This window comes from Camponotus floridanus, unplaced genomic scaffold (genome assembly GCF_003227725.1).
Source record: "Camponotus floridanus strain SB8 unplaced genomic scaffold, Cflo_v7.5 scaffold17, whole genome shotgun sequence".
NCBI lineage: Eukaryota > Metazoa > Arthropoda > Insecta > Hymenoptera > Formicidae > Camponotus > Camponotus floridanus.
The window spans coordinates 1,691,529-1,703,528 of record NW_020229292.1 but is presented as its reverse complement, the minus strand read 5'-3'; the positions used below and the strand labels follow the sequence as shown (position 1 = coordinate 1,703,528).

The window sequence follows — 12,000 nt, the reverse complement described above, 5'->3', positions numbered from 1 at the left end:
TGACCCGGCGCTATCCTTAAATCTTGCTTGCGAGAGCTGCTGCTTAAGGGCGACATTTATCTCGCGCGCGCCGCCGCCACCGCCGAGCTGAAACATTACGGAGATGAAGAGAAATCCTCGCACTTTGTTCTTATCCACGCTGGAATAGCCGAGGCGGCCACCGCCATTTAGAGTGCGTTATTTTCGCGAGTTAAAAGCGACGCCAAATAGAGGCTCCTACTCATATCGCCGTCATTTTACGCTAGCGATGGCAAAATCTCGTTCACCCGATCGCGAAACCGATACCCGACTTGCGTGCTTAACTCATAAATATTCATAATAATTTAAAATAAATATTCATAATAATTAAAAATTCATAAATATTATTCATAAATACACAGAAAAAAAGAAGGGTCAAATCAAAATTGATATACTTAAACTAATGCGTTCATTGTTTCGTAACAATACGCAAAAATTTCTAATCTTCTTAGAAGAATTTAATAATTTTAAATTTCAACAATATTATAGTCTTATTTTAATTGTAAATAATTTAATATCGCTAATCGAATAATCAAAGGATCATTGAAAAATTGTAGTCGACCAAAGCTTAGCCAAAAAATTAAGTTTATTAATACGACGTTTCGACCATATGGTTGTGGTCTTATTTTAATATTGTATTCGTCACCTCATGAATATATAATTATTTAATTCTACTTTAAGAAAATTATAATCTTTGATTTAAAAATGTTATTTTCGATTCAACATTGTTTCTTTTCCATTCCAAGAAAATTAAATCTTAAATCATAAGAATATATTTTTCTTGATTGAATTATATAAAATGGCTTCATTCAAGTAAGCAATTATTCAAGTAATTATATTTTTCTTTAATTAACGCGATATAATCTCATTTCAAGATTTCCATGTTAAAACTAAATATACTTTCAAAGCAAGAATGTCTTTTTTTCTGTGTATAATTCATAAAGCTTTGTTATATTTCTTTGCGACTTTTTCTAATTAAAACAAACAAATATAATGTGCGTGTGAGTGGCATAATATTGTAACATTTGGCTCGATTATTTATTAAAAAATGAATCGTTGCATATTACATGTGATATATTCATGTGATGTATTCGTGTATGAGCACTAAAAATTCAAAATACCTTTCGGCCACATATCACAATACGTTCACTATATTATAATGAGTAATGGAGCATAATGAATTATTAAATATTATATATTTCTACTTAAAATAGCTATTGTTGCATATTGCATTTGAAATAGCACCATGCACTTCGATTTAATTGTAGCTTAAATTATTCACTGCTATTGATAATGTAGAATATTAATTACTGCATATTTACCAGGCAAAATTTATTACACAAAAGAAAAAAAATAAGTCAAAATGAAAGCAGGAAAATAGAAGGAAAAAAATTTAAAAAGAGGGAAAAGGAGAGAATTTTTGACAGAACTCACCGTCTTTCCTTTGTCTTCGCCATGGTAAAGTACCGTGAATACTCTCAACATCTGAAATGTCACTGCCAAGTAGTTGTCTGAGTTCCGCGTCCGCCCGATCCTCTTTTGTGCGAAACTTGCCGACCTGTAACAAAAACAAAAGATTTCAAATCTGGAAAAATGTGCGAAATTTTATGAAAAAAAAAATATATATATATATTTTAATAATATAGAAATTATTTATAGAAGACTTAATCTCTCTCGCAGATATTAAAAAATAAAAATTAATGCTAGAACAACCAGCATTAAATATATAAGTTTTATCACATCAATTTGACAGATATTTGAAGAAATATTTTATTTGTTATTAGTTTTAATTTTTTTCAATAGTTCTCAGTTACCAAAGTTTTTAATATTTCACATTTATTTTTTATATTAAAATAAAATTATTCTGAATATTTATATATTATATTATTCCCAGTAACTTAGCGCTTATTGCATGAGTTTTAGCGTACTAACAACAAAAATGCGATTTCCCAAATTATTACCGATATATCTTTATTTTTACATGTGTATCAGACATACATACACAATTGCACAAGAAAAGAAAATGTAAAAATCACAGAAAAAATTATTTTCTGATCTATGTAAATTAACGTCACTTTAATATTGATGAAAGGTTAAATTCGAAACCGAGATGTACAACATCAAAGATATATCAGATATATCAGAGATATAAGAATAATAAATCTAGCCGATAGAAGTTTTTCGACGAAAAACAGATGATACAGATGAAACAAAAATGCCTTACCTCCGTTATCATCTTTCCTCTGGTCTTATTGCGTTCCCGATGATTGGCTTTCTTCTCGAGCTGCTGTATCACTCGCTCCCTGGTGGTTCTATACTCCAAAGCAAATTCGGATACAATCCTGCAAAACTCGTTCGGTTTCGTGTCTTGTATTCTGTGCAATGGTATACCGAGCCATAAGATGAATTTCCGGAAACGATTTATGATGCGTCTGTGTACGATGTTTAAGACGATTATCCTCTCGGCGCAATCGGCAAGAAAATCAGACATCCTGCGGCATAAGGAGGGAACAATGTGTATTTTCAAGAGAACATATGTTATATCTTAATAAACAATTTTATGGAATACAAATAAATGAAACTAATAATTCTAACAAATTAAATGCCTTTTAACCGTCCTATTTAAATAAACAAGAAATATTAGAAATATTTATAAGCAAGTGTTTTGAAATGCATAAGAAGGAAAAGTATTTGACAAAAAGCGTAATTAAAAATATCACGATAGATAAAAACTGCAAGTCTATTAGAAGATTGAAAGTGCAATGCGAATAATAACTGACAGAAAATTCGAGTGGAAAGTCTCGAGGGAGAAGAAAATCTTCCTTCGATAATTAATGGAAGTTCCACTTGGATGGCAGCCAGTTTTACTGGAGAAAAAAAAACATTTATCGAACTTGGAACTTCTTAAACGCGAACGCTCAGGAAGATACTCAGGAAGAGGGAATCTCGGAAATTGGTTCGCAGACAGTGAAACTCGACGAGAATTATACTCACTTGACCTTCATCATTGTGGAACCATCGTGCTTCGCAATGAGCTTGAGATGGTCCCAAGACGCTTTACACTCGCTCTCGAGTTTCGCGATGTTCGCCGCCAGCTCGTCGAAATCGATTTTCGAGGCTCTCGTTACCGCGCCGATCTGAAAGCAGAACCACATCGACGATACCGAGAAAGCTATTCCAAGTTAAGAAATACGTGAAAGATAGTTTAAAGTTGATCTAAAGTTATTGCATTTCTCTCTTTCTCTCTTTTTATAATAAAAATAATTTTATAATAAAAATAATTTTTAATCTCTTTTTATATTTTAATTTTTAATCTCTTTTTATAATAAAAATAATTTTATCATGTAAAAGGTATCGTTCATAATCTAGATATTATATTCACGTATTATAATGAATTATAATGAATTATAATAAAATATAAAGATTGTTTCTATTTCGATTTTTATTTTCTATTTTTTTTCTCCTGGCTCTATCATTAAAATATCTTTCTAATATTATTTAATCAAGCATTATACAATTATTTAAAAAATAACATATTTAATTATTATGAAAAAGTGCAAATTAATATATTGAGAGTTTTGAGAATTGTCAATTCTATTATCTCATCTTATTAATTTTTTTAAATGTAACTGATATTATAAGAAAATAAATAGTTGTATATCATTTAAATTTAGAAATAAGATAAATTCATTTATATTAATACATTTTGTATATGTTATAATGTTATATGTTATATGTATATCTTATAAAAATTAACGAAATGCAAAAGAAATACTCTACAATAGAAAATGTGCACATTACAGTAATCGAAACTCTTGGAATTTTTGCAGAATCAATCGAGGTTAATAGAATTCCGAAAGCGATTTAAGAAAAGGTAATTTCGCATAGACTCGAAACTCGAGCGATTCGAGTTAATCGGGTAGAATAAAATCACGATGTCTTTCGAAAAAGTTGTGCCAATATGAACAAACAAACTTTGTCACATTTCGTATATACGGTCGCCCTATCGCGACACCTCGACGAAAAGTTTTCTCTAGCTTTCAACTAAAACAGTCTCTCACCTCGGAATAAAGGTCCGTAGAATCCGGGAACTTCTCCATCACCATGTGGCAGAGATGATGAAGCAGCGAATGCTTGTGAACTGTATCCTTCACTTCAGGTACTTTGACGAGGTATTCTAGTTGAAAGCCCTTCACCTGAAAAAGGGTGAAACCCTCGTGACACGACGCATCGCCGGAAAAATAGCGTGTCTAGTTTCGAAGATCGTAAATTTCGAAATTTTCGCGAGGAAAAGAAATGGAGCTCTCTTAAAATAATTATAATTAGGAACGAAATTATTAGCATAATTAATTTCCATCAAATTTATATTAATTCCTGACAAATAGAAGATAAATAAAGAATATACAAATATAAAGAGTTTGCACCGAAAATAGATTATTCTTAAATTTTGTAACGTCATCGTTCTCGCAATCGATAAATATACATTACACTTTCGACGCGTTTCTATTTTTCACTTCTGCTAGAATCTCGCGTGAGGTAACATTAAACTTGATTTTAAAAATTGATATTTATTCATTTATAATGCATATATATAATGCAAATCTAAAACATTATGAACATGAAATACTATAATAAATATTAAGATTAGAGATATTCAAGTATAATACAATATAATGTTACAGTGATTTATAAGTATAAAAGAATATTTTATTATTAACGTATATATTAAATAAAGGTGAAAACTGTGAAAAATGTTATGGTCCATAAAAACACATACATTTTTTAAATTCAATAATTCTAATTGTGTCGTTAGAATTTTTACTTAGTATATATTTATTGTATTTGAATTTAATTATTAGTCAAATTCTTTAATTATTATTTCAAAGATTTTTGTAATCTATCAAATAAAATTAAAATTTTATATAACATTAAAAAATAAAATTTTTATATAACATATAAACATAAAAATTTCATTCATATAATGCATATATTTGTATTAATTCAGTGTATCGTTCCGAAATTAATTCGATGCAAATCTAGCTATCGGAAATTGCGATGAAACTTTTTTAATACAGTGAATATCTCGTCATAACTCTTGAAAATTCCAGCGTCGTTCGGGGAATAAATAGCGAGCCGTAATTGCAATAAAACTCCGTATTAAACCGAGATTGTTTTCGAAAAAATGTGGCAGTCAGCCAAGTGGCATGTGAGGTATCTCGCTCGACCAGCAGTTAGAACAAAATTATCGATATCATCGAGAACTTCGTACTTCTACGAATCTGCCAGATTACGGGACAGACGGATTAAACGGATATCATTTGGCTGGCATTCAATACCCACCTCATTTCCGTTGAGAAATATCCCGATCGAAAGAAGCGTGCTCAGAATCCCACGGAACGTTTTATTCACACGCAGGGTCTCCATACCTTGCTTGAGATCCATCAAAGGATCCGCGATTTCCTGAAAGTTACAAAGACCGCATCACGGTTTATTTCGTCTCGTCTCGCATATCCGCTCGTTATCGTATTGATTTTCATAATTATGCGTACACTGTTGCATACTGGAATTTCTGAAATCATTAATTCACGAATTCCAGAAGCGAATTTTAAACTAATTTTATTTTCATTCTAACCAGAAGCGAACAAAATTTGATCGGAAAGAGACAGTCATTCTTCATATGACATGATATATTAAATATTAAAAATTAAATATTAAATTAATATTAAATTAAATATTAAAAATTTTAACATTTACATTACATTTATTTACAATTTAAATTTGTAACTTTTTTGGAATATTTTTATTAATTTTGTCATTATCAATCTTTTAGCAATGCATTTTTGTAATAATCGAGAAACGGCGTATCTCACACCATCACATTTCGAAACTATGCAAATAGATACAAAAAGAATCGAGTATCCTGATGAGAGGTATTTCGCGCTATGGCTACGGTCGAGCGATACTGAGGAAGCCAGGTCGTCAAGTGACCTTTCTTAGTTCCTGCACAATATCGGAATTCGCGATTTTGTCGTTGAAGGAATGCGCGGAGAACGCTCTTCTAGCTACCAACATCCTCTGACTGCATTGCTAGCATTCCTTCTCATCATCTTCACACTAGAGAAAATCTCACGCAAAGTCGGGAAAAAGAGAGGGGAAGAGAGAAAAGGAAAACTAAATGCCAATTTATGCACACTAATTAAATCCAATGAATATAACAGCAATTTAAAATTAAAATCGCTGTCATATTTATAATATTGTTTGCGCAAGCATGTTCCTTTTGATAAATTATTGTACTTCGTAAACAATATATTAAAGAAACAAAAATTGAAATTATGTTTTGTTCTGAAAATTTAAGTTTAATGTATTATCTCCATTGATGAATTATTTGAAACACATAGAAAATTATTTAATTAAATAATATTTAAACCGACAGTAATGTATCATTCATTCAAAAAAAGAATTAATTTATTAAATAAATTTAAAAAATTAATTATAAAATCATAGACACACGTTATAAATCACAAATTATAGATTTTACCATTTTTACGAACGTAAATAATTTCGCAAAAAACTATGCAATTTCTTAAGATCGATAATTCATGAAATCGACAGAAATTTATTGTTAAATTATTCAATAGAAAAAAGAATGTACAATATAAGATTTTTTTACTTACTTTCTCAGAATTTTCGAAATCCAATTTGAACGCCCAGAGCTTCAGTCTTGCTGGCAATTCCGAGATGGAGGTCAAAGTCAGAAGAAATTGCTCAGCCGATCCTAAAGGAAGATCAGGATTGGCGGCCTGCGCTTCTTGTATCCTGGACTTTTCTTCCTTAGTTGGCAGCATCGTCAAAAGTTTCTATCGGAAGGATTTCGTGGCAGGAAGGGAATGAACGAAGAAGAAAAGCCAATTGAAAATTAGAAAAATCATAAAAAATTCGAAACTTAAGATATATAGGAGTGCTTCTCAACTGAATCGTGAGGTCGATCGTAAACATAAATTGATAAATTTGCAAAGTACTCTATCGGTTATAAATTAAAGCAGGATCGGTGAGATTTATTTGGACAAACGTTCAATACGCGAAGAAAAATCGAAAGATTGATTAAGAATATATGTGAGATCAAAACTACAAAATTAAAACGAGGGATAAAAAATAACGATGACGAACTTTGCGTAAAAAATTGTTTAGAATAATTTTTATTTCATCAAGAAATATAAAATGGTTAAAATATAACGCGTGCATATGTACCTTCGATTTTTTAATATTACATATAGATATATGTATATTTTTTTTTTAAATTTTATATAACTTTTTAATAGTTTCGCGAATAGTTATACTATAAAATAAAAATTCGAACAAAAAGAATAAAAGAGTGTATGAAATATTCTCACCTCGATACCCTCTCTATTCATGATTGTAGCGTCCATTTTTAGGATCGCAGTTTTAATGGATCTCGGTGGTGGCAGCTTTGTCATACCAATATTGATGGCGTTGGACCTTTTGTGATTCAGCACGATAATCTCCTTGTTCTTGTTCATTTCTTGTTGCTTCTACTTGTCAAAAATAATAGAAAATCTTCATTGATATCGAATGTTTGCGCATGATATAGTTTAACATTTTTGTTATTAATTCGTAGCATTTGAGATTATTAAAAATTGATATATTAATTAGTTAGTATTTATTACCGTGCATTAACAAATACCTCCCTAGACGAATATAAAAAGTTATAAAATAGAAAGCTATAAAATATAGAAAGTTATAAAATATCGAAACACATCATACAGATTCGTGAATATATTTTATATATATGTAAAAAACAGAGAGAATATTAAACAGAATAAATGCATTTTTTATTGAAAGCCAGGATATATATTCTCTGTATATTTTACGTATATATAAAGTATATTCACGAATCTGTATGATGTGTTTCGATATTTTATAACTTTCTATTTTGTTTATATACGCGCAGATGTATATACTTGTGTATATATGCGCGATTATTCGTGTGAATAACTTTGAATGCTTGCATTCAAAATTGTTTGGCTCCATAGATGAACTATTGGGTCCAATCCAATTTAACAACTATCATGCAACAATATAAAAAATCATAAAACTATTTTCTTTACAAAAAATTCTCTTACTATAAAGATACATACTTCACTTATAAAAAATATAATTCTCAATATATATGAAAATGAAAATTATGCGAATATTCGTTTACAGTAAATCTAAATAGAAAAAGTAAAATTTAGCACATAAAAAAATAAAATATAAATATTGTACATAATAAAATAAAAATATAATAGATAATAAATAATTTAAAATAATCTTAACTACAAAAGATAGAAAAGAATATCCGATAAAAAATTTAAAACGTTTCATAAATGCTTTATATAATCTAAATTTATAGAAAATAAAGTATATAATGTTTGAAATATTGAAAGCCCTATTTTTATCATAATGTCAATTGCATCAGTCATTTTTTAAATCAGTTAATATATATTAGAAATTCAAAAATGAAATTGTGAAAAATACAAAGTCAGAAAATACACTCGCACAAGAATTTTTAAATAATATTAATATAAAAAAATATTATATAACCAAACATATATAGACATCGCAAATCGTTCCATCGATTGACGCGGTGTCCTTACATGCCTCAATAAAAATCTGATGAGTATGAAACAAAAGCAGAAATTGTAATTGCCTATCACCCATATCGTCACGATTATGTTAAAAATAACATCCCCCATTAATTGATCCTCAGTAAATTGATCAATTACGATGAGGAATGTCCACGAAATAACAAACGCAGGAGAGATTCACACCAGTGAAAGTCTTCGAGGAGTGAAATAAAATCTGCCGTGAAATCTCCATTAATTAATGCTTTATTATCGGCATGAGATCGATCGCGCCAGATAGCAAAAGACACTTGTGGGAAGATCCACTCGAAACACATGCACGTACATGAGCAGAATCGCGCGGAAAGTTAAGGAATTAAGACTCACCTCCTGTAAAAATCCGCATGCCATTTCGTTCATTTTTTTTTCGTGCGAGCACCAACAACATTGCCAAGAATACAAGAAGAAGATTAGTCGTATTGCAGTAAACCATCATCACCATCACCAACCCGCTATTATTCGACCGTCGTAATAATCGTTATTCATGTCCGTTATCATAACCGTTATCCTCACGCGATATAGTTACGGTTAACCGCTACTATTAAATTAGCAGATGTTATTCTACAACCCTAATTTGATAATTATATATCTGTGTGTATGTGTGTGAGGCCGAATACAAAACTAAAAGCGAAAGTTAATATGAATGAAAATTTACTCAATTCTTTCACTTTTATTTCACATCTCTCTCCCTTTATGGAAATAAAAATTTATAAATATATTTCAGAAAATATGTAATAAATTAAAATATATAAATATAATCATATCTAGTGTGTATTTAACGAAACAAAATGACGTGATTACAATTTTGTCATTTTGTTCTCATTTCAAAAAGATGAAATAATTAAATAAAAATATTATTATTGTCACATATTTATATTAAACATCATATTAAAAATATAAGAAAAAAAGAAAGAGAAAGAAAAATCATATTCTAAGAAAATTAATTTATATAAATTTTTAATGAAACGCATCCTAAGAAACCTTGTAATATTTTAACGAAACAAAATGACGTGATTACAATTTTGTCATTTTGTTCTCATTTCAATAAGATAAAATAATTAAATAAAAATATTATTTTTGTCACATATTTATATTAAACATCATATTAAAAATGTAAGAAAAAAAGAGAGAAAGAAAAGTCATATTCTAAGAAAATTAATTTATATAAATTTTTAATAAAACGCATCCTAAGAAACCTTGTAATATTTTAACGAAACAAAATGACGTGATTACAATTTTGTCATTTTGTTCTCATTTCAAAAAGATGAAATAATTAAATAAAAATATTATTATTGTTCATATATTTATATTAAACATCATATTAAAAATATAAGAAAAAAAAAGAGAGAGAGAAAAGTCATATTCTAAGAAAATTAATTTATATAAATTTTTAATAAAACGCATCCTAAGAAATCTTGTAATATTTTAACGAAACAAAATGACGTGATTACAATTTTGTCATTTTGTTCTCATTTCAATAAGATAAAATAATTAAATAAAAATATTATTTTTGTCACATATTTATATTTATATTAAACATCATATTAAAAATATAAGAAAGAGAGAGAGAGAGAGAGAGAGAGAGAGAGAGAGAGAGAGAGAGAGAGAGAGAAGTCATATTCTAAGAAAATTAATTTATATAATAAATTGAAAGCCATATTCTAAGAAATCTTTTATATAATAAATTCTAAAAATCTTTTATATAATAAATTGAAAGTCATATTCTAAGAAAATTAATTTATATAATAAATAAAAATTTTAATTTATATAAATTTTTAATAAAATGCATCCTAGGAAATCTTGTAATATTTTCTTCAATTATTTATTATTCTTTTCTCCAATTATTATTATTATTTATATATAATTTATATTTTTATATTAAAAAATTATTGATTCTTTTTCCCTGTAACTCTCAAGAATAATAGTTATCGCTCTAATGTTTTATAATCCCTTCTATTGATCTCAAGCTTCTCCACAACAATCGCTACTCTAGTGCACTTCGTGCGCCGATTTTTCCAATCTTCCTCTCTATTAGTTCAGAACATGCGACGTTCGTGGTCCTGATTTACGACGTCACGGAACGAGTAATACAACATCATTATTCGCGTCGAAGACGAGTTTTCTTCTTATACCCTTTGTTCTTACTTACACCCTTGCTTCGTCACCCGCGAACTCGCGATTTTCATGACGCGCGGCCACTTTTTCACCCTTTTTTACGAGCGCAGGTCAACTGTAATTACCGGTGTGCTAAGGTAGGTTCAAAGGGCGAGGAACAGCAACGTCAGAAACAGCCGGAACGGAGAAATAATGCAGGGGCTTTCAGTAATGCTCGAAAAATATGCGCAGCCCAGTCGCACTCGTTATACCATCGTACGATATATACCACTTGCTGCGATTTAGTTGCGCACACATACGAATTACACAAGTGAGGAAACGAATATAATCGCGCCGTGTAATTACTACGGCAATTAACGACGCTATTTTCTACTCAATTGCGATGCCAATCGGCGAAAAATTCTTGGTAGCCTTCTGACACAAGAGAGAGGGAATAAATTATGCGTTTTTATTTTTTATAGAATGATCGTATATTGATTCTTCTGTTGATTCTTTTTGATTAGAGATAAATTACTCAGATTAAATTATTTAAAAAATTGTTGCAAGTTTAGTTTGTGAAAACTTTATACTAAAATCAATACATTCTCTTTCTCTCTCTCTTTCTATTAAATACTAATTTAAGGTATTAACTTATATTTATAGTTTGATTAAAATTTAAAACTTTTAAAATTCGTTTACATTAGTCAAATAATCGCCACGTTTAATTACTTTCTTCAATTTTACGGTGAGAAGATATAAAAGATGGGTCATGAATATGTATATAAATGAATCAAGAAGCTCGTTGCATCGTCCTTAGTTGAGGCATGCATAATTACTGTTAAAGCGGTTTCTTTTACGATAGAAATAAATGCAGCAGTAGCTGCATAAACAAAAGATGAAGAAGATAATTTGCGACACCAACACCGTAACGAGAAAGGTTAAAACCAACGAACATTTCAGAAGCTATTTCCTTTGATATTTCTGGTTCTCATTTCCTGATTAACATAATTATAATCTTGGGATCCATTAAGCTTAAATAAAATGGACTACAATTGGACTATTGCCATTATCTGCAATCGGAAAAATATAACTTAAAAAAAAATTTATTTGTTAACTAATTTTACTTAACAAAAATTAATCTTTTATTGCATATTAATAAAAATGTGAAAATTTATAGAAAATCTAATATATAAGAAGAAATAATAAG

General features: G+C 29.2%; 1 protein-coding gene across 6 annotated transcripts in view; it reads right to left on the bottom strand.

Annotated features, from left to right (window-relative positions):
* Positions 1-12,000, bottom strand: part of LOC105251013 (FH1/FH2 domain-containing protein 3) — a 186,536-nt gene that overhangs the window by 11,843 nt on the left and 162,693 nt on the right. For 5 of the 6 annotated variants that reach the window (XM_025407331.1, XM_025407328.1, XM_025407329.1 and 2 more), the window contains 7 exons: positions 7,410-7,568; positions 6,693-6,875; positions 5,359-5,478; positions 4,080-4,214; positions 3,013-3,155; positions 2,243-2,510; positions 1,453-1,576 (listed from right to left, as the gene is read on the bottom strand). In XM_025407331.1, coding sequence (XP_025263116.1) covers positions 1,453-1,576; positions 2,243-2,510; positions 3,013-3,155; positions 4,080-4,214; positions 5,359-5,478; positions 6,693-6,875; positions 7,410-7,568 — 1,132 coding nt within the window. Of the gene's footprint in view, positions 1-1,452; positions 1,577-2,242; positions 2,511-3,012; positions 3,156-4,079; positions 4,215-5,358; positions 5,479-6,692; positions 6,876-7,409; positions 7,572-12,000 lie in introns of those variants that run through there. The other variant, XM_025407332.1, reaches the window with a different exon arrangement.